The sequence below is a fragment of the Aquarana catesbeiana genome, linkage group LG01 (genome assembly GCF_042186555.1).
Source record: "Aquarana catesbeiana isolate 2022-GZ linkage group LG01, ASM4218655v1, whole genome shotgun sequence".
Taxonomy (NCBI): Eukaryota; Metazoa; Chordata; class Amphibia; order Anura; family Ranidae; genus Aquarana; species Aquarana catesbeiana.
The window spans coordinates 241993401-242017349 of record NC_133324.1 but is presented as its reverse complement, the minus strand read 5'-3'; the positions used below and the strand labels follow the sequence as shown (position 1 = coordinate 242017349).

At 42.2% G+C, this 23949-nt stretch overlaps 1 protein-coding gene across 1 annotated transcript in view; it reads right to left on the bottom strand.

Annotated features, from left to right (window-relative positions):
- Nucleotides 1-1685: 1685 nt before the first annotated feature.
- TMEM120B (transmembrane protein 120B) overlaps nucleotides 1686-23949 on the bottom strand; it is an 87358-nt gene continuing 65094 nt past the window's right edge. The window contains exons 9-12 of the mRNA XM_073626719.1: nucleotides 15195-15287; nucleotides 13582-13646; nucleotides 11088-11156; nucleotides 1686-2417 (exon numbers count right to left, since the gene is read on the bottom strand). Coding sequence (XP_073482820.1) covers nucleotides 2310-2417; nucleotides 11088-11156; nucleotides 13582-13646; nucleotides 15195-15287 — 335 coding nt within the window. The 3' untranslated portion in view covers nucleotides 1686-2309. The remainder of the gene's footprint in view (nucleotides 2418-11087; nucleotides 11157-13581; nucleotides 13647-15194; nucleotides 15288-23949) is intronic.

The window sequence follows — 23949 nt, the reverse complement described above, 5'->3', positions numbered from 1 at the left end:
TGCATCGCTTTAACTGACAATTACTCGGTCACGCAATGCTGTGCCCAGACAAAATTGATGTCCCTTTTTTCCTCACAAATAGAGCTATAAACAAAAAAAGAGCGAAAATTTTGAAAAAAAAAAAAAGAGCAACATTTTTTACTTTCTGCTGTAAAACATTTCCAGAAAAAACAAATATATTCATCAGTTTAGGCCGATATGTATTCTGCTACATTTAAAAAAAAAAAAAAAAACTCAAAAAGTGTATAATGATTGGTTTGCACAAAAGTTATCACATCTACAAAATAGCGGATAGATTTATGGCATTTTTATTATTTATTTTTACTAGTAATGGCAGAGATCAGTGATTTTTAGCGGGACTGTGACATTGCGGTGGACAGATCAGACACCTGACATTTGACACTTTTTTGGGAACCAGTGACATTATTACAGTAATCAGTGCTAAAAATATAAATGTTATTGTACTAATGACACTGGCAGGAAAGGGGTTAACATCAGGGGCGATCAAGGGGCTAAATGTGTTCCCGGTTTGTGTTTACTAACTGTGTGGGGAGCGGTGTCAATGGGTTGATCCCCATTCTGTCACTGCGAAGAATGATCACGGGTAGAGTCCGCCGGACCTGCTGATTGGCTCACCCGCTGGGCAATGGGAGCTTGCGCGTTCACAAAAGAGAGTTTCCGTGCCGACGTACAGCTACGGCGATTTGCGGGAACGAGCCACCTTGCCGCAGTATAATGACGGATGCTGGTCGGGAATCGGTTAAGCAGGTAGATGCAGAGACAAAAATTATAGGTTTGTACAACCTGTATGCAATATTCTAGACCCAAGGGGTGGATATTCAGGATGAGGCCAGTCACTCTACAATACAGACTGTAAAAGTGAGTGTACAGTGTTGGGGAACACAGGGTGGTGACCCTTGGCAAGGCCAGTGCAGGCTGTGCTAGGTTAAGCAACGTGTTGCACTGCATCAAGGATAGAAATAGTATCCTTAGGTTTAGGAGACTTAACTTCCTCATGTACAGAGTCCATTAAGTCTGAGGTACCATACTCATCCTCCACTTCAGGAAGTGCAGAGGTAGCCAGAAGAAGTTCAGAGATGGCTCTGGGGGACATGGTGAGGTAGCTTACTTGCAGCCCCTGCAGAGGAATTCAGGGATTATAGCAGAAAATTCCTCTCTTGATAACTAGGAGAGGAATAGCCTTGAAAGGGTTAAAGGGGAACTTGAAGGAAGGTACTGGTAGGCTTGCAGAGTCAGGACCTGGACCTATGGAGAACTCTGCGGCTGTGTTGAACGGCATCCTCTTTTTGGCAGGGTCCAGGTGTAGTTTCCCAGGGCATAGCCCAGGAGTAACTGATCCAGACGCTGCCAAAATGAACCTCAGTACCTCTACAGCTACTGAAGAATATTGGTAGTAGAACAAATGCTACAAAAGAAAGTGGTTTCTTTCTCTCACAGCAGACACTTAAAAAAAGAGACTTGCTGCAATAGGAGAGGTTATACAGGGCTGCCCTTACAGCTTTGTTTCCCATTGTTCAATCCCCTGAAGGCAGCTGCATAATCCATTGGATCCAAAATACTATCCTGTGTCCTGTAATGTACAATTAAGAAAAGATGGCTTTCCATATGATCAACATTATTTCAAAAGGTTATCCATTCATTTCTGAAAATATCAAACTGCAATGTGATTTCCTGTGAAAGACAATTTTGTTTTATTTTGCATTCTTTCCAGCCATAACTCACACATCGTCAGCAATATGAACATTTCCTTAGGAAGTCATTAAAAAAAGTCCTCTTTCACATTATTTCATTCGTCATCAAGTTTAAATATGTGAAATGACAGAAAATTAAAATGAATGCTGGTCTGACCTCTCTTTCCAAAAACAGTACTTGTAAAACGTATAGGTCATTAACAATTATTCACACTGTGCATGCACCTAAGTCTTTGCATATGAGAATTGGGGCAGGCACTGGATTTGTACTTCAATATTCCGTCAGTAAAACGCGGGTGATTTCACAACATTTTAAGACCTTCAAGTGGTACAAAGCGGAGCAATACACTCTGATACCCCAAGTGGCATGTAAGGTCTTATCACTGCAGGTGAAACTTAGAGGTTTGGTATTATAAAGTCAGTGGTCTCTCCCGGAGAGAAATAGGGAGCAGCATGTAAGGACTGCAGGCAGTCTCCAGTAGTGATACAGATACTGGGATACTTGTAGCTTCCCACAATCCCTTTTTCTGTTAAACATTTTATTTTGGGTAATTTATTAGCTACATAACAGTCAACAAGTCCATGGTCTAGTTAACATCAAGGTTTCTTTTCTTTATTCTTCTGAAACTTTGCATGGACCACTTTCAGAGTCGTCAAAAAGTTCCCCAGGAACAGGACGAGAAAAGCGAGAGCCAAAACGAAAACCTGTAGGAATCAAAATCAAAAGTGTACATGAATCATGTAGCAGAGACATAGGTGTTAGGTTAGCAGCTTTATATAATACTTTACTATCCAATACTAATGCTAGCAGCATAAGGATTCAAAATAGTCAATGTTGATTGAGAGAGTGAAGTTTCACTTTAATAGACATGGGCAAGCAAAGGCACACGTTTCTGAACAGTTTTACCTATTCTGTATTTGAATGGCAGCCCTGTTCATGTACACAGATGAAGATTTTTCCTTTTTTGGTGGCTGAGCTCAAGACTGGAGTCAACTGAATGACATCGGTACAGACTGGATTTATCCTTCACATATACGAGAAAGATGTTGACTGATAGTTACTATATACTGAGTAGTAAACCACTCTTATAAGTAATCAAAGCCTGCATACAACATCCTTAATAGTCCCATGCGAAAGGACTATGATCAGAAATATGGCTGCATGTTGAAATGAATAAATGTGACTGTATAACACACTTAAAGCGGGGGTTCACCCACACCGCAAAAAAAAAAAAATATTAAAAGCCAGCAGCTACAAATACTGCAGCTGCTGACTTTTAATACATTGCCACTTACCTGTCCCGGGGTCCAGCGATGTCGGCAGGGGACGCCGAGAACCCGCTCGGTTCTTGGCAGCTGCCGCCGCCATCCTAGGTGAGGGAATCAGGAAGTGAAGCGTTGCGGCTTCACTTCCCGGTTCCCTACTGCGCATGCGCGAGTCGCGCTGCGCGTCCCTAGTGGTCCCCGCTCTCTGCTGGGAGCTGTGTGTTCCCAGCAGACAGCGCGGTCGGGACGGGAAGAGGCATAGACTCCCATGGGAGTCTATGCCGGAAGTGGGTGCAAATACCTGTCTTTGACAGGTATCTGCACCCCCCTTCCCCCCTGAAAGGTGCCAAATGTGACACCGGAGGGGGGGAGGGTTCCGAAAAGCGGAAGTTCCATTTTTGTGTGGAACTCCGCTTTAAGTATCACCCCTGATAATGCAGATCTGCAAAATGCATAAGAGATATACAATATTTCTCCACCATAACCCTTCTAGATCCAAGGATACAACCAAGATGCAATTACTGGAATTGGAGAAATATAAAAAGTGTATTTTCACTTTTGGAGTCAAATTTCAGAATCCCCACTAAGTTTGCTGTGCCCCAATTCACAAAGCACACTTAAAAGAAATGTAAAATATTATTTCTTTCAGCTATTTGGAGCAGGATTATGCATATGCATAGCACCCTAGAGGCAGCTTCTACTGCCTTCTGCTTTCAATAGATAGCAATGTACAAACAGTGAACAAAAGTGAGGGACTATATATATATATTTTTTTTTTATCACACACACACACACACACACACACACACACACACACACACACACACACACACACACACACACACACTAACATACACTAACATACTATGAGCCAGCCAGGCCTGGAAATCCTTTGCTAGGAGAGTCAGTTTTGCTCATCAAATTTAAGTGATAGAAATCTGCACAGTACAGATTGGGTTGTTCATGGCCAACACAAGTCCCCAGCCCCTCATGAACAGGGAGCACCAAGTAGGATTTTTCAGAAAAGAGCATCTAGAAGAGGTAAGATGCAATTTTTAAATACATTATTTAGTATGCTATGTGAACAGGAACAAGAAAATATAAAGTAGGTGTTATCTCAGTTTGGCTGCAAAAGTGGAAATACACTTTAAAATGTGTTAACAAATAGGTTTGTGTTCTCTATAACAAATATGATACTAGATGAAAACATGCTATATGAATATACCAGCTTTGGAAGAAGTCGTAATGGTGAAACGCGTCAGTGCATGGCTATACATGAACCAGAAGTGAGGTCAGTATGCCGGCCGGAAGTGACGCCGACTGCTGGAATCGCTTTTTTAGTGAGTGTTTTTAATCTAGACTGTTTAACTTAATAAAGTGTCTGAATGGGATTACGCTATGTGGACTATTTTTTTGAGCTTTCGTGGAAAGCATTTGTCCAACTGGAAGTGAGCATCCAGGACTGGAAGAATTATCTATTGGGGAAAAGGCTGTGCAGATCATGTGAGCTATGCTGGGGCCACCATTTGCACCGAGGTGGATATTTAGGAGTGGATGCTGGGATTGCTTTCTGGAGGCACTTGTTTCGGTGTATAAAGGACACATTTCCTACCACTAATTCACACGAAGGTGGACTTGTATCTACTAATTAATTCCCCAATCAGTGGAGCGCTGCCTAAAAGCGGACTATTGCACTAGATTATATTTATATTGTACAAGCCTTGCTTTTATTTATGACACACTGATCAGCCATAACATTATGACCACCCACCATAACCCATCAAGGCATGAACTCCACCAGACTTCTGAAGGTATGCTGCGGTATCTGGCACTAAGCCGTCAGTAGCAGATCCTATAAGTTGCGAAGAGGACCCTCCATGGATCAGACTTGTTTTTTCCAGCACATCCCACAGATACTCAATTGAATTGAAATCTGGAGAATTTGGTGGGGAAGTCAACAACTCAAACTCGTTGAATTCATTAGACCAGGCCACCTTCTTTCACTGCTTTGTGGTCCAGTTCTGATCCATGCCCATTGTAGGTGCTTTTGGCTGTGGGCAAGGGTCAGCATGGGCACCCTGACTGGACTGTGGCCACACAGCTCAATATGAAACAAACGCACATATGTTCTGATACCTTTCTATTGGAATCAACATGAACTTTTTCAGAAATTTTAGCTACAGTAGCTCTTTTATTCGATCAGACTACATGAGCAAGCCTTCGTGACCCATGTGCATTAATGAGCCCTGACTGCCCATGACTTTGTTGCTGGTTTTCCTTTCTTGGACGACTTTTGGTAGGTCCTGACCAATGCAGACCGGGGGACATCCCACAAGAACTGCAGTTGTGGACCTTTTCTGAGCCAGTCTTCTAGCCATTACAATCTGGCCCTTGTCAGGATTGTGCAAACTCTTAAACTTGCCCATTTTTTCTGCTTTCACACATCAACTTCAGTGACATGATGTTCACTTCCTGCCTAATATATCTCACTCACTTTCAAATGCCATTGTAATGAGATACTCAATGTTATTCCCTTTACCTGTCGGTGGTCATAATGTTATGGCTGATCAGTATATTATTGCATCTTTGTATGTACCTAAGAGTACATGAAATGTCCCCAAATAGGGCAGATTTATTTTTTTGGAGGTTTATTGTACACAGATAAAAAGTCTATATTTTTGGTGAAAGCATTCATACAAGTGCCAACACATGAGCTGAACCTGCAAGACATCCAAATCAAAGCTCAATGACAGTGCCTACCTGGCTGTAACCTAGGAGGCTCCAACAATTGTCATCTGTGAGTGTTTGTACTAGCTAGGTGTGACTCAATACTCAGACATACTGCAGCCTCTCCTGGGTCCCGAGCCAAGCTCCACCCTTGATAAACTCTACAGCTGCCTGATCTGCGGCAGCACAAGGTATGAGTGACTTATAAACCTGGGTGACAATTACTTGCTATAATTCTGGATGCTTTTTTTTTTTTTTTATGAAGTGTGACAAATCCTGGTTTTCACACCTCACACGCCTTTAATAAATAAAATACGTCTAAATGGCATTTAGTGAACACTATGACACAGAATGAATCATTACACCGGACAAAATATTAACACTGCTTTAAAGGAAATCCAGTGACAGAAATAGAGATGATTTCATTCTTTTTAAGGGCCATTTCACACCACATGCAGTCCAGTGCATTTTTTTCTGCTTTAAAAACGCATGGAAAGTAGGTTATATGGTTTTCAATGGCATAGTTCACACACCAGTACTTGCCGTTCCAGTAAAAAAAAAAAAAAAGTAGAACATGCTGCATTTTTCCTGCGCTGGAATGCTGTAAAACGCATTAAAAAGGCACTGGAACACACGTCCTTATTTAAGGTTAATTAAAAAAGAGGGTGAAAAATTGCACTGGACTTTATCAAAAACACACTGGAACGCATCCAGACTGCGTTTCTATGGTGTAAACTGGCCCTAATAGAAGTTAGGAGTTCCAAAGCTGTCATTTTCATCCTGTGGTTACATGACTTATTAAGTAGGTGACCCTAAACAACATGCAGCCAGAAAGGTAAAAAGTCCTACTCGTCATACATTTCAAGTCTGAACTTTTTTCCTTCCATTTGTCGGTATGTATAGTAAGGTGGGTATGTGACCAAAGATCTTTTTTGGTACTGTGGATGGTGTAGGTTTTACTTTTCTGTCAATTTGCAATATATTTTTATAGACCTATTTTTTCTTCCACTGGTGCCCCATGTTGCTCTCCCCAGTTTTCTTTCGGAGGTGTCCACCTTTATGTGTGCACTTGTGTGGATTAGGTGAGTCGTTGATACTGTCTTTTAACTGTCTCTGACCTCGGCCTTAGTATACGGTCTTTCCCCCCATGGATATCCTGCTGTCTGTACACCTGGTTCCCCCCCCCCCCCTTTTTTTTCCTTCTTTTCCCTTTCAGGTCACTCAACTAGTTCTTAATTATGGTTTGTGTATATTTGCTTTAAGGTTTCTGTATATAATTTTTTTTTTTTTTTTTTGCATAAACGTTTGGAGTGAACAAAAAGGAACAAAGGAGACATTCCAAGTACATAAAGATTACAAATTAGGTACATATGTTGCGTCATCACTTCCCATAACAACAGAGGAAGAATATACTGAAAACAAGACAAAGAAAAGAAAGGAGATCTGTATCATGTATTGGAGGTTATAGCTGGGAATGCTTCCTTGAGTAACATATAGAACACAGACTTTAGGTATAAAATCAAAATAAACAGTAAGAAGGGAGGCAGGATGTTAAACATCAAGGTCTACCAAGATCCCAAAGCAGCCAACCTATTCCCCCCTTTGTGTCCATGCGCCTCTAATCTTAAAGGAACCCAAAAAGAAAGGGGCGAGTAAGCCTGCATCTTCATCAAAAGGCTCCCGTGAAGGGGTCTGCTGTCTAAGCCCAACCTAGTGGGGGAGAGTTAGATGAGAAGAGAGCGATACTAGAAATCAGAAAAGATGAGGGGAGAGAGGAAAAAAAAAAAAAGGGGGGAATAGGATAGCGGAGAGGGGGGTGAGGAATAACACCATCTACCATCCCTCCACCACTGTGGAATCAAGTCCAGGGACACCACTACCATGGTGTACCAGGTAGACCTCAAAGAGAAAGAGAAGGTTCTGTATATTATTTTGTATATCTTGTTGTTCAGCCATCCTTCTTCAAGCGTGGATCCTGAGAAAGCAAATTTTGCGAAACGCTGTGACTTTACATGCTTGGTAAACGTGACTGTGATTTTTAACAATTGGAATGATGCAATTTGGATATTTTTGTATAATGTTTTTATTAAAGTGGTTGTAAACCCTTACAGACCACTTTTTTATAATAAGGTTTACCTGTAGTTACCCAGGATATCTCCTAAACCTGCACAGTTTAGGAGATATCCCCTGTATTTGCATGTGCTGACATCATCGGCACATGCGCACTCAAGCAATGGCATGTATGTGCCGTTTGCTTCAGTGAGCGTGCAGTTACCGGCGGGAGTGACATAATTGCGTCTCCGGCCAATCACAGCGGCAGAGCCGCGATACCCGGAAGTAACCCCCGGAGTAACGTCGCTGACCAGTGCTGTGTACGGGCATCGCAGCGAGGACCTCGATCTCAGGTGAGTATTACATAATGAGCTAGTATGCTATGCATACTAGCTCATTATGCCTTTGTCTTGCAGGTGTTAGGTTTTTTTTTTAAGTGGGTTTACAACCACTTTAAGAGATGGCTCTTTTTTTTTTATGGGATTAAATAATAAAATGTATTCATTTTTAATAAGATTTTGTGTATTTCTATGGTTTTCATTATTAGGCACATTTAAAGTCCCTTTATGAATGGGATATCTATTCCATGTATAGGTGCGATGGCCCACTTTTTCTCCCTTCTTGCATATCCTTCCCGTCATACTTGTTCCCCACAGTACTGACCCATCTGGCAGGCTGCTCAAGTTCTGCTTTCTTGTCTCCTCTGCTCCTGCAGTCAATGAAAGAGGAGCAGAATACAAGTGAGGCGATACCTCTGTAAACATGGCCATTGTTATGCTAACAGACACGGTACAAAGCCTCCCTCAATCCGCGCAAGAGCGGTTGTGCAGAAGATTACAAGTGATCGATATAAAGGGAGTGTCAAAACTTCCTTATATGTAAAAATTAATGTAATGATTTCGTAATGAATATGTATCCGTAATTTAAAATTGTGTTTATAATAAATTTTCCTGTAGTTTTACTTTATATTGCAGCGATCAGAAGTGGCTAGATATTGCCTATGCACTGAATGACAGTCTAGAGCAGCCTTTCTCAATCTTTTCAAATCAGAAGAACCCTTGAAATAACTTTGCAATCTCAAAGAACCCCTGATAACTACTATATCTACAACTCATGATACATCAATGTGATGGACAGTGAGAAGAATGCTCCTTAAGCCGGCCATACATGGATCGAATGTCAGCTGGTTCAACAGGTACAGGCTGAGATTTGATCCATGTCTGGGCAGGCTAGCTGCACTGAAGTCAATTTATCAATCGACTTCAGTACCACCAGCCTGTCGGATTTTTGGCATGCGATTACTGCCTGTGGCTTTAGCCGCAAATGGTAATCATTGTGTTCTGCTGGCCGGGAAGTCCCCCCCATTAGCAGAACGAAATAGAGCTGTGGGAGGCATTCCACACATGTGTGGACTTGTCATTGGAAACCTTTTTATGTATTTGTACTATACATGATACACACACACACACACACACACACACTATCTCACAAAAGTGAGTACACCCCTCACATTTTTGTAAATATTTTATTATATCTTTTCAGGTGACAACAATTCAGAAATGACACTTTGCTACAATGTAAAGTAGTGAGCGTACAGCTTGTATAACAGTGTAAATCTGCTGTCCCCTCAAAATAACTCACACAGCCATTAATGTCTAAACCGCTGGCAACAAAATTGAGTACACCCCTAAGTGAAAATGTCCAAATTGGGCCCAATTAGCCATCTTCCCTCCCCAATGTCATGTGACTCATTAGTGTTACAAGGTCTCAGGTGTGAATGGGTAGCAGGTGTGTTAAATTTGGTGTTATCGCTCTCACTCTCTCATACTGGTGAATCTGCCAGCGGGCCCCAGGATCGTCCACCCACTCTTGGGAGAAGATGGGGTGGCATACAAAGCTGCGGTCGGGTAAGCCACCCCGCCATCGGTCCAGGGGTCATCCGCCTCCCCGGCTATCTGGCCTTGGCCCCTTGCAGTGTCGCCTGCCAGAGGAAACACTAAAGACTGAAGGGCCAGCCGGGGGAGCTGGAATTTGAAGGATGGCTGACACAGTGTTTCCTGTGGAGGGGAGGAGTCAAGGTCTCTCATGGAGGCTGTCCTGAAAGACACTGCAGGAAAGAATTGATGCTCTACATAAAGATGGCCTAGGCTATAAAAAGATTGCCAAGACCCTGAAACTGAGTTGCAGCATGGTGGTCAAGATCATACAGCGGTTTAACAGGACAGGATCCACTCAGAACAGTCCTTGCCATGGTTGACCAAAGAAGTTGAGTGCACATGCTCAGCGTCATATCCAGATAAACGTATTTGGTTCAGATGGTGTCAAGGGTGTGTGGCGGCAACCAGGTGCAGAGTACAAAGACAAGTGTATCTTGCATACAGTCAAGCATGGTGGTGGGAGTATCATGGTTTGGGGCTGCGTGAGTGCTGCTGCCACTGGGGAGCTACAGTTCATTGAGGGAACCATGAACCATTGAGGTCTCCACCTTGGAAAATCCTGGAACCTGGACAGGAGCAGGGGTGGCATTTGCTAGAACTGATCCCCTGTGGTTCCCCCCTGCAGCAGCTGAAAGCTAGCTTCTCCTCCTCTACCTCCAGTCAGCATTCAGCTGCTTCAGGGAAATTACAGGGAATCGGTTCCAGTAAATGCTTTCCTTCTGCTGCCCAGAACCCCGCGTTGCTCCCCCTGGCCCCCACCCCCTCCTCACAGCCCTGCCAGCTTCCTCTCCTCTGCCTCCTGCTGGCTGCTGTGGGGGGGAGAGCGACCAGTAAATATGTTATTTACTGGCCCCTTCCTTTTCTGAATGAACACAGTGAGCAATTAGTACTGATCACTATTTGTGTTCATTCATAAACTATTTACTATGCTTCCGCTTCTAAATGAACAGGAAGACTGTGAATAGCTTTTCCTGTTCATTCATTCTGTGCAGTTGAGGCTACAAAATTAGAGATTGAGGACTGTGTCCTCATTCACTTTATCTCAAAAGTGAGACAGCAAGGGTCTGTTTAGACTCCTGATATTTCACCAAAGCCTCTCAACAGGGCTGTAAAAATAAATAAATATAAAATAAAAATAATAAACTACTGACACCATCCGCTTGCCCTCCTGATCGACACTGTCCACTTTTAAACAGTTTCAGACAGTTTGGTTATGCTGTGGTTAATGCGTATTTAAAAAAAAAACAAAAAACTGTGATTAAACTATTATGCCTCAAAGCACATGTAAAATCCATCCAAAAAGTTAAAACACGTTTTCAGACACAAAGTGTGAATTGTGCAGCTCATAAGTGGAAACTAGCTTAGTGTAAAGTCATGAAGATGCATACATTACCTGCCACTCTTTGCATGCTTCGTGTTTAGACAGCTCAAAAAGTGTGATTGAATTGTACAGCTGCCAAAACTGAGGAAAAAAGAGAAGGATGATTACTAATGAGCACAGCTTGATCTTCATCAAGTCTACTTGCTACAGCCTAAACAGTGCAAGGCCCCATTTTCTGTGACTCAGCACTGCACTCTGCTGTTCAAAAAAAAAAAAAAAAGCATTTTTGTCATGGAAAACCCACATGGACATTGCTAATGACTCCTTCATTCGTAATAAACCCTGTCCACTGGATCATTTTACCCGTTAGGAAACTCCCTCACTTAGGAAGTCATTAACTACAACTGGGAATAGTATACCTAGTAATAACTGTCATGTATAGAAACTAAAAGAACAAGTGCAAGTATTACCTACTAACCTGAATTTATAACCTGCTCTAGAAAAATGACAGCTCATGTCAACACAGTCTTTCCTAATTTGTGTACAGGACATCCTCTAACTTCGAACATTAGAATTGAAAAAACTCTGGTTTGTAATAGTATAGCTGTGCTGATCAAAAATATAACTTTGCTACTTTGTCTCCATTTCCAAAGCCAAGGACTCATTAACATGTACTCTAGTTTAGCTGATCTTCACTGTCAGTTATGACATACTAAGGAGGTGTGGACACATGGCTCCTTTTTTTTTTAACTCTTCCTCATGTGTAAGAACATTTTAGAGTTCTGACATTTGCATGGACCTATATTGCCAGCATTAGAGTTCTTCTTTAAACTGGGTCAGGTCATTCATTTTATATTTGGCAATATGAGCAGAATCCACAGTGAGGTCCATATATATATATTTGGACACAGGCACAATTGTAGTTTTTTTCATGGTATTTATCAAAAAATATTCAAGCTATAGTTATATAATGGATATGGGCTAAAAGTGCACACTCGCAGGTTTAATTTGAGGTATGTACACCCAAATCAGAGGAAGGGTTTAGGAATTACAGCTCTTAAGAATAGCCACCCCACTCTTTCAAGGGACCAAAAGTAATTGGACAATTGAATCAAACGTTTCATGGCCAGGTGTGGGCTACTCCTTTGTTATTTCTTCATCAATTAAGCAGCTAAAAGGTCTGGAGTTGATTCTAACTGTGGTATTTGCATTTCCAATATTGCTGTGAACCTACATAATGCATTCAAATGAGCTGTCCATGCAAGTGAAACAGACCATTGTAAGGCTTCAAAAATGAAACAAATCCATCAGAGATAGCAGCAACATTAGGAGTGGCAAAATCAACAGTTTGGTACGTTCTGAGGAAAGAAGAACGCACTGGTGAGTTTAACATAAAAAGGACTGGACTCCAGACAACAGTGGTGGATGATCGCAGGATCCTCTCAATGGTAAATAAAAACCCATTCACAACATCCAGACAAGTGAAGGACACTCTCAAGGAGGTGGGCGTATCATTGTCAAAGTCTACAATCAAGAGAAGACTGCAGGAGAGCAAATACAGAGGGTTCACCACAAGGTGCAAACCATTCATAAGCCTGAAGAATAGAAAAGCCAGATTAGACTTTGCAAAAAAAAATCTAAAAAAGCCAGACCAGTTCTGGAAAAGCATTCTTTGGAAGGATGAAACTAAGATTAATCTGTACCAGAATGACGGGAAGAAAAAAAAAGTGTGGAGCAGGCTTGGAACAGCTCATGATCCAAAGCACACAATGTCATCTGTAAAACATGGTGGAGGCAGTGTGATGGCATGGGCATGCATGGCTTCCAGTGACACTGGGTCATTGGTGTTTATTGATGATGTGACAAAAGCAGCCGGATGAATTCTGCAGTGTTTAGAGATATACTGTCAGCCCAGATTCAGTCAAATGCAGCAAAGTTGATTGGACGGCGCTTCACAGTACAGATGGGCAATGATCCAAAATACACTGCAAAAGCAACCCAGGGGCAAAAGCAACCCAAGTGGAATATTCTGCAATGGCTGAGTCAATCACCTGATCTCAACCTAATTGAGCATTTCACTTGCTGAAGGCAAAACTAAGGGCAAAAAGACCCACAAGCAAAGAACAACTGAAGACAGCTGCAGTTAGAGCCTGGCAAAGCATCAGAAAGGAGGAAACCCAGTCTTTGGTAATGTTCATGGGTTCCAGACTTCAGGCAGTCATTGCCAGTAAAGAATTCTCAACAAAATATAAAAAATTAACATTTTATGATTATATTCATTTGTCCAATTACATTTGAGCCCCTGAAAATGGGGTGACCGTGTAAAAAAAATGGTCGCAGTTCCTAAAATTTGTACTTAATGTTTATGTTCGACCCATTGAATTAAAACTGAACGTCTGTACTTCAAATTTATTTGGATTGTTTCGTTTAAATTTTATTCTGGTGGCATACAGAGTCAAAAGTATAAAAATAGGTCCATATATATTTGGGCACAAACTGTATATGTAGTTCTATATAATGCATCTTCTGACAGACAGGAGTGTACACATGGTACAATAATACTTACATGGCCAAAGAACAGAAAGGGGAGAAGAAAGGTTAGTCCTCGCCACATCCAGGACTGAAAGCCCTCTAGAAAATGAGAACTACAAATCATTTTTTTTTTCCCCCAAGAACCCCTGTCCCACACAAAACACAGCTTGTACTGTATAATATATTGGGATGTCTCTACTTTACTAATATTTACTAGACATTTACCAACTTCTTTTACGTGGTAGGTGAAACAAGCTGCGACTGATACCGCTTTAACCACTTCCTGTCCACGACGTACCCGTACTTCACTGGAATCTGGGTGGATATACCGGGATGCCGTCAGCTGCAGGCATCACCCCGGTATAGTTTTTTTTTTTTTTAGAGCCGACAGTCGGCTCTCCTGTAATAGCAATCTGAGTGGCTAACTAGCTGCTTGATTGCAATTACCAGCAGTGGGAGGGGAAGTCTCTCTACCCCCCCCCCCCCCCCCCGCTCTCTTGGGCTCTCCTGTCCCACGGGGAGTAATTTTCCAGCAAAAAATACTGATCATTACATGTGAACAAAAAGTGCCAGAAAAGGCCCGGACTGGAAGTAGTTAAGGAAGAATGTATTACTTTTAAGTTATTTCCACCTATCATTTCCCAATGGGACAAAGTGCTGCCTGTACTTTTTGTCCTATCTTTCTATGTGCAGGGAAATGCTGGCTATAATGTCATACGGGGCCACTGCCCACCCCAGCAGTGAGCGAGGAGACAAGTTAACAGCCAAACTCTTCTACAGCAAGCACCAGAAAGAGGAATGCAGAAGGGGAGGCTCTCTCTCCTCCGTCTCCTTGCTAACTGTGGTCAGTCAGCCCAGTTGGGGGGGGGGGGGGTTTATGGCTCTGTCCCTCATCACAGCTAGTCTTACAGGTCACCTAGCTTGACATGCTGAACCCATGCTAACAATTCCAAATATGCCTGTCTAAAAGAATTATGTATTTGCCCATTGGAATTAAACCCTCCCTGTTAACTCACCTATACCATATACCTACATGAATCTGTTCATCACAGATAATTCAACCTAAAGCCAACCATGCATAGATCAAAATTTGGCTGGTTCAGCAGGGACCAGTTGAATTTCGATCTATGTGTGGGCAGGCTGATTATACCCAAGTCAATTCATCGATCGCCTTGGGTACATCCAGTTGTCAGATTTTTTTTCACGGCTATAGCTGTAGCTGCTGGTAGTAACCAATGTATTCTGCCAGCTGGGAATGCTCTTCGTGCCCCCCTCCCAACTGGCAGAACAGTAGCAGGAGGCATTCCCCCATCAATACTTACTGTGTTTATGGTGGAATCGAGCAATTTTCTTTCCTTCCACCCGTGGTGGAAGAAAAAAAAAAATGCCATATCTATGGCCTGCTTTAAACACCCATTGTCTAGCTGTTTTCACATATGCAAGGTTTGCTAGGGTACAAACTAGGCTCAACTTTATGCCACGTATAAGTGTGTTCCAGCAACAAATGTCTGAAGAATGCAATTTTCCTAATAAGCCTTCCAATCAGAAATAAAACTGCCCACAATTTACCCTTCAGATCTTTCACTATCCAATGGCATGTGTGCCCATCCCAAGAGTAAACTACAAATAGCAAGTCCATGTACTTACCCACTGTAAGGTCTAAGTGGTTTCTTTCTCCCAATGCACGTAATCTGTATAGACAGCCACTTTGATAGTAATATTGTAGAAACTGTACACAGCCTGCAAAAAAGAATATTTAGACAATAAAAAAAAATACTCATATTAAAATCCTAACATACAATATCCACCAAAATGTGATATTCACTTCCTAAAAAGCACAAGCAGTCTAATCCACTACAACCCCAGTGCTCCTACAAATATACTAAGCGTTCTGGCAATGAATAACATTTCAGTAAGGCACAATCTGGAAAAAAAGGTAAAGTCCATTAATATTATCCACAGTATACACCTGTATATTACTATTTTTCACTTTACAGTTCACCATAGCCCTTTATCCTACATTCACACCCCAGCAGAGTGTGTATTCCTGGTGATTTTGAAGCATTTTTCAGGTGTACTATAGGAGTTTTTCAGGTGTTTTTGCACATTGATCAAGTTTCAGGAATTTGTTTCTTGGGCTGGGCAAGGGGAGGAGAGCGGTTATATAGCAGACGTGTTCTTCAGGCATAAAAATGTGCATACTGCATGTTTACAGGTGCTCCCACTGAAATCTATGGGACCAAAAATGGCTGAGTACGCTCAAAAAAACAACAACAAAAACAAAACTCATGTACATTTTTGAGTGTTGAGCGCAGGGCAACTTAGCATATAAGTGTGAACAGGGACAAATAAAAAAGAATAGAATTCTGCATAATTAGACGCAGGAAAACAAGCAGAAAAATGCTCACGTGTAAACAGGGGCTTACGCACACTTAAAACAAATCATTTCTAGAAGTCAAATCAAACATTGTGTGTTGCCTTACTAACAAAAAATTAGTTCTGACTAAGACTATGACTCCATCCAGTTTTGCAAGTTGCTCAGCAAGTAAGAACAGGAATCTCACAGCCCTTTCTCAGCCATTGATGGATTGTAACAAAACTTCTTTTGGAGTTTTCAGAGGAGTCACCAAACAAAATACTCATCTGTATTCCATTTGTTGTGTGTGTTTTTTTCTAGTTATGTCTAACAAAAGTCATCAGTGCTAGGATCTTTAAAGTGGAAATCCAGGCAAAATACACAATTAAAAACCCATACATAATTCATTAAACAGTCAGAGAATATGTAATACTGTTCAGCCAGTCTTGTGATTCATACACCTCTGCCATTGTATTTCTACCCCAGCGGTGTAACAATAATATAGTTAAAGGGGTTGTAAAATCTCCAGGTTTTTCACCTTAATGCATTAAGGTGAAAAACCTTCTGTGCTGCAGCCCCCCAGACCCCCCCCCTTTTTTTTTTCTTACCAGAGCCCGTCCGTTCCAGCAATGTGCACAAGCCCAGCGACTCCAGCCACAGTCTCTGTCCTCATTTGATAGATCGATAGCAGTAGGAGCCATTGGCTCCCGCTGCTGTCAATCAAATCCAGTGAGGTGGGGGGGGGGGCCTGCTGTCTGTGTCAATGGACAGCAGTGGGATTCATGAGCGCGCCCGCATGGGTGCCCGCAGGGAAAGTGGCTCTCCATGGGGGCACCCAATGAAGGGGAGCCCGGAGCACCCCAGAAGAAGAGGATCGGGCTGCTCTGTGCAAAACCTTTGCACAGAGCAGGCAAGTATAACATGTTTGTTATTTGAAAAAAAAACAAAAAAAAAAAAAAAAAAAAACTTTACAACCACTTTAAAATGCAGGAAGCCAGATTTTCAGCTGGAAATCTGATTTTTGAAACAGAGTGATCTTCTTGGCTATGTAGTGTGGAAGGGCTGTGCGAATCACAAGATTAGCTAAAGGAATAGTTATCTCTGGATGGGTCAAATCAAAAGCTGTTTAACATTTAAACAATTTGCAGGCTTGAATATCAACTGTGCATTTGGTGATTTATCTGGATCTCACCTCAAGTGCACAGTGAAAGAAAGTTATGGCATCAACTGATCATCACAAATTATTGAGAGGGGGGGGGGGTTATTGAAGAGACCCTAGGGTTGGATTCACCATATTAATCAATCACATGGAGGACAGGTGGATGATTGATAGGTCCACACCCTCCATTCAGAGATCAGGTTTCATTTATGGAAGTTGTAGTACGGCGTCTATGAATGAAACAGCTGGGTGGAAAAGGTGGGCATAGTCGGGATCTCTTGTTGAAAGCCTGTTATAGCCCCTTGTTTAACCCCGGCTGCATTAGAAGACTACAGTGGCAGGGTAGGGGTGGAGGAAGATTTCAGCTAAAAAAAAAAGCATCAAGTCAGGGACATGTCTTACTGACCAAGTTATGTCCCTGGTGCTGTCTTTTCTGTTTTTTTTATTTTGGCTGCCCTTATGTTTTGAAATATTAGAGCAACGTTTTTTTCTTTTGAGGATAAAAGGTTTAACATAGCCAAGTAAAAGCTGACCATTATAAGCACCCCTGTCAATGTTAAATGGTTTGTCTCAACCCTCTAACTGCCACTTTTGCTGGACAGCTTGGTCTGTTAAAGGAAGTTGAAAAACAACAGATTCACTTGCAGGATTAACAGGTGAAAATAAAGGAAAAGAGGCCAAAAAAAAGGAGAGAACAAATGCATCCACCACATCTAGGAATGGTAAAGCTGCATTATATTACATTTTTATTTTTGATTCTAAAACTTTATTGTTGAAAAAGTTGCTGCCCCCTTGCCTATACCCTAAGATAAATAGGATTTTCTTCATTCACATTGATGTGAAGGGTTCAGGAAGAGCGAAACCGAGAACATCCCGTGTCTATGTTTAGAAACAAGACACAGGACTGTTCTGTGATTGGCTACAGCCAATCAGCAGGTTCACAGGCAAAATCGTTGGCCTAAACCTGCGCACGCAAGCAAACTCGGAAGAAGCTTCTGATGTACAGGTGCGTGATCGATCCTGCACCTACCACCCGCTCCCAGTATATTTACTGTAAATCGTCACAGGTGGTTAAACTGAGAAAATGTACCAGTTTAAGAAAAAAAATAATGGTCATTTTGAAAATAATGGCAGCAACAGGTCTCAAAAAAGTTGGGACAGGGCAACAAAAAGCTGGCAAAGTAAGTGGTACTAACAAGGAAGTGCTGGAAGAACATTTTGCAACCAATTAGGTTAACTGGCAACAAGTCAGTAACATGACTGGGTATAAAAAAGAGCATCTTAAAGCGGAGGTCCGCTGAAAAAAAAAATATTAAAAGCCAGCAGCTACAAATACTGCAGCTGCTGACTTTTAATATATGGACGCTTACCTGTCCAGGGAGCCCGCGATGTCGGCAGCCGAAGCCGATCCATCCTTCGGCTCTCGGCTGCTGCCGCCGCCAACCTTAGTAAGAGAATAAGGAAGTGAAGCCGTGCGGCTTCACTTCCTGGTTCCCTACTGCGCATGCGCTTGCGCGTCCTCTCTGGCTCCTGTTGTGTTCTGTGTCTCACAGAATACAGCGGTGGAGGAGAGTGTAGGCGCCGGAAGTGGCGTAGGTCACCGCAAACGCCCCTGTGATCTATGCCAGGAAGTGGGAGCAAATACCTGTATTAGACAGGTATCTGCTCCCTCCTCCCCCCTGAAAGGTGCCAAATGTGACACCAGAGGGGGGGGGGGGGGAAGGAATCCAAAAAGTGGAAGTTCCATTTTTGGGTGGAACTCCACTTTAAGAGAGTCAGAGTGTCTTATGCCGCGTACACACGAGCGGACTTTACGGCATACTTGGTTCGGCGGACTGGAGTCCATCGGACAATTCGATCGTGTGTGGGCTCCAGCGGACTTTTTTCCCCAAAAGTTCGACGGACCTAGAAATAAAACATGTTTCAAATCTTTTCGACGGACTCGAGTCCGGTCGAAAAGTCCGCTCGTCTGTATGCTAGTCCGACGGACAAAAACCGACGCTAGGGCAGCTATTGGCTACTGGCTATGAACTTCCTTGTTTTAGTCCGGTCGTACGCCATCATGTACAAATCCGTCGGACTTTGGTTGATCGTGTGTAGGCAAGTCCGTCCATTCGGAAAGTCCGTCGTAAAGTCCATCGAAAAATCCGCAGGACAAAGTATGCCGTAAAGTCCGGTCGTATGTACGCGGCATTGGAAGTAAAGAAGGGCAGAGGTTCACTAATCTGTGAAAAGCGGTGTCTAAAAGTGTGCAACAATTTCAGAATGGTCCTCCATGTAAAACCAGAAAGATTTTAAATATATCATCTACAGTACATGATATCAAAAGACTCTGAGAAATCTCTGTGCACAAAGTACAAGGCCAAAACTCAATATTGGATGCCCGTAATCTTAGGGTCCTCAGACGGCACTGCATTAAAAATAGGCATTAATCCATGATGGACATCACTGGGCTCAGGAATACTTCCAAAAATCACTGTCTGTGAAGACAGTGCGCTGTGCACTTCACAAGTGCAAGGAAAAGTTCTATAATGTAAAGAAGAATCCAAATCTGAAGACATGATCCAGAAACGCCACTGTCTTCTCTGGGCCAAAGCTCATTTGAAATGGCCTGTTGCAAAGTGGAAAACTGTTCTGTGGTCAGACAAATCAAAATTAGACTATGCGATAACATGGGCTCTGGACTAAAGAGGAAAGGGACCTTCCAGCTTATCGCTCAGTTCAAAAGCCTGCATCTCTGATGGTATAGGGGTGCATTAGTATGTACAGTATGGAATGGGCAGCTTGCACATCTGGAAAGGCACCATCAATGCTTAAAGGTATATTCAGGTTTTAGAGCACATTTGCTCCAATCCAGAAGATGGGGAAGGCTTTGCAGATTTCAGCAGGACAATGACAAACCACATACTGCATTTATAACAGCATAGTAGAAGAGTCTGAGTGCTTGTCTGGCCTGCCGTCCAGACCTTTCACCAATTGAAAAGATTTGGCGCATCTTGAAATGAAAAATACGAAAGACGACCCAGGACTGTTGAGCAGTTAGAATCCTATATCAGGCAAGAATGGGGCAACATTCCTCTCCCAAAACTCCAGCAACTGTCCTCCTCTGTTCCCAGACATTTACAGAGTGTTGTTAAAAGAAGAGGGTATGATACACTGTGGTAAACATGGCCCTGTCCAAACTTTGAGATGTGTTGCTGCCATCAATTTCAAAATTACCTTATTTTTTTCTTAAAATTGTAAATTTTCTCTAGTTCCAATAAAATAAGGATTTAAGATATTTGAAAATCGTTGCATTTTTTTTGTAGATTTAGCACAGAGTCCCAACTTCTTTGGAATCAGGTTTCTACAAGTCCATTTTCCAAGGTGGCAGATGGGACTTGTAGTTCATTTATTCACAGATCTCTTAAAAAGTAACAGCAGCTGCAGGGGAGAAGAACTCCTGCATGCGGTCATGGGGTGGCATGACATTCACACCATGTTACGCCCCAAGTATGGTAACATGGTGCAAAAAGTGAACTTAGCCTTTAACCAGTTCAGCTCTCCCACACCTGTATGGCCCCCTATGGAACAGAGCAAGTTTTACATTTCTGCTATGGGCCTATTTATTCGCAATCATTTTTGTGATTACGGTATTTAAAAATAAGTAATATACTTATAGATTTTTTACACACAAGGACAAACAAGGCTTTCATTTGGCAATATTGTCCATCTGTATCTAGTGTATCTTTTTTTTTTTTTTTTTTTACGGCAAAATCTTTTATTGAACAAAAAGAAGGAGATTACATATAAAATCGGTAGTTGTGACAGTCATCCAAATAAATGAACCAGGTTATCAATTATATATATACATTTGCTCTCTTTACTTATATGAATATTGGTCTAGTACCTTGTTATTGTTAACATATACATCCATTCAATTCTACATATCTTGCAAGGTATGACAAGAAAACTTGCATTATTAACCCTTATTGTAACCTTTGAGCGATCAGTTTATAGGAGGTGAGGCTAAGCAATAGAGATTTGGGTTCCATTACATTTAGTTGAGTCAGCAGAAGGGGTTAGTTTAGTCTATCACGTCTGGAGCTTTGATTATACACATGTTTCGGGGTTTTTTAGCCACCTATCCCATATCTTATCATATTTAGATGGACACCCTCTATTGGAGTACATTAATTTCTTGTATGGTAGAGCTTTGTTGATTTCTGTTAGCCATTGCACAAGTTCCGGCGGGTTAGGCCTCATCCAGATTCTGGCTATTATTTTACGAGCATAGAAAAGAGTTTCGTGTAAAAATGTTTTAGTGAATTTATCAAGTTCAGGATCTGGAAAAATTCCCAGGAGGCATGGTTTTGGCTGTAGTGTGATGGGGGAGCCCATTTTATTGTGCAGGAACTGTATCACCTGCATCCAGAAGGCTTGAATCCTTGGGCATTGCCATAATAGGTGAAAAAAGGTACCCACTGCCTGACCACACATTAAGCAGTTAGTAGATTGGTTGCTTTTATATTTAGAGACTCTAAGGGGTGTGAAGTATGCTCTATGTGTTATAAAAATTTGCGTTAAGCGGTCTGATAATTTAGGTGACACTAGGTTACAAGTGTCAAGTGCATCACTCCACTCAGAATCGTCTATAGGGCCCATCTCTCCCTCCCACCTGGTCTTAAGTGCGTATGCAGATGAAGTTGCCTGAGGAAGTGTCAGCATGCTGTAAAATTGCGAAATCAGTTTCTTTGGGTCCGGGCATTTTACTGCTGCCAGTAGGGGGTTATCATTCAAGTTTAGATCGTCTAGGGGGAACTGCGCACGAAATGCATGTCGTAATTGTATATATCGGTAAAACATTTGCTCTGGCAATGCAAATTCCGTTTTTAAACTATTAAAAGACTTCAGTTTTCCGTTTTGAGTGATCTGAGCCAGGTAAACTATTCCCCTTGAGCTCCATATTGTGTTGTCATGTAGAAGGTTGAACTCTGGTAGGGACATATTATGCCAAAGGTGAGTGCAACTATGGGGAGACATAATACTCAATTTGTCAGATGCCATCTCCCACACCTTTCTATATTGGTATAAAAGTGATTTGTTATCTTTTTTTGGCCCACGACTCTACCTTTACCCGTTATTGCTACTAGGGAGTCTAGGGTCTGTCTAGTCCATGTTGGACAGAGAGAGTGTAGAAACCTATTCCTGTCTATTTTATCAATATGGGAAATCTGTCAAAGCTGGGCCGCTAAATAGTATGCTTTAAAATCAGGTAGTGCCATTCCGACAAGATCTGTTGGATGTTTTAGTTTGTACCAAGGAAGTTTATGCCTATTGTTGCCCCAGACGAATGGTTTGATGAGAGTCTCAAGTATTTTGAAATGTTTTAGTACCAAATACACAGGTGAGTGCCAGAGCATATACAGAACCTTTGGCAAGAGGACCATTTTTATTAAATTTATTCGGCCCATCACTCCCAGAGGGAGACGGGCCCATGCCTGCGTCTTTTGTCTAAACATTTCCTGTAATGGTGCAATATTGAGCTGTATGTAGTCTGATGGGATTCGGGTGGTACGTATTCCCAAATACTTTATGGTGTTTACTCTCTGTAGGGGAAGTAGAGCCCTATCTTTAGGTGGTAGAAAACTGTCTAGTGGCAGTATTTGGGATTTATCCCAGTTAATCCTGAGTCCAGAGAAGGTGCCGAAACGTTCTATAAGGGCCAGGGCTGTTGGTAGGGAATCCTTGGAGTCATCGAGATACAGCAGAGTATCGTCAGCATATGTGCTTATTTTTTCTACTATCTCCCCCCTCTGTAGGCCCACTATTCCTGGATGTTCCCGTATGGCTATTGCAAGAGGTTCTGCCGCCAGTGCATATAGCAATGGCGATAGTGGGCACCCCTGTCTCGTACCCCTAGATAGGGGGAATTGGTCCGATGGCCATCCGTTTGCCAGAACTCTCGCCACCGGATCCTGATACAGAAGCTGAATCCATTTTATGAATCTGGGACCTAGCCCAAACCTATCCAGACAGATCCATAGGTACCTCCATTTGACTGAGTCGAAGGCCTTGGCTGTGTCCAAGGCAACGACTATTCTGGACCCAACATTATCATGTTTCGTCTGGAGATTGATAAACAGCCTCCGGAGATTGAAGGACGTGTTTCTTCCTGGCATGAATCCAGCTTGGTCCTCATGAACCAGTGACAAGATGACTGTGTTTAGGCGGATAGCAAGAATTTTGGCGAGAATCTTAACATCTACCTGAAGCAGGGAGATGGGACGATAAGATTCCGGAAGGTGTGGATCTTTTCCCGATTTGGGAATTAAAATAATAGTAGCTTCCCTCATGGATGCTGGGAGGACTGAGCTTTCAAAAATGGAGTTGTATAGTGCTAGAAGTCTAGGGATCAGCTGGTCCGAGTATGTGGAATAGAATTCCGCAGGCAAACCATCCGAGCCCGGGGCCTTTGTGTTGGGAAATACAGCAATTGCCCTAGATATTTCATCTCCCATGAGAGGGGCTTCTAGCTCTTTTGTTTGCTCTTCTGTTAATTTAGGGATTGGTATTTCAGCTAAAAAAGATTCTATCAAGGTGTCATCATCTGAAACTGTGGTAGTGTATAGGGCTGCAAAGAAGTCTTTGAATAAGGATGCCACTGCTGTAGGTTCCGTTATCAAAGCTCCATCATGCGAGCGAAGGGAGATCACTACCGGGGGTCTCTCTTCGCAGTGTACCATATACGCAAGTAGTTTCCCGGCCCTTTCTCCATATTCAAATGACTTTTGCCTTATGGAAGAAGAGTTTGCATTTAGACTTTTCATAGTGTAATTGGTCTAGTGCTCTGGAACAAAGTTTGAGATTATTGGCTTTGTCTGTGGTGGGATCAACGATAAAGGCCC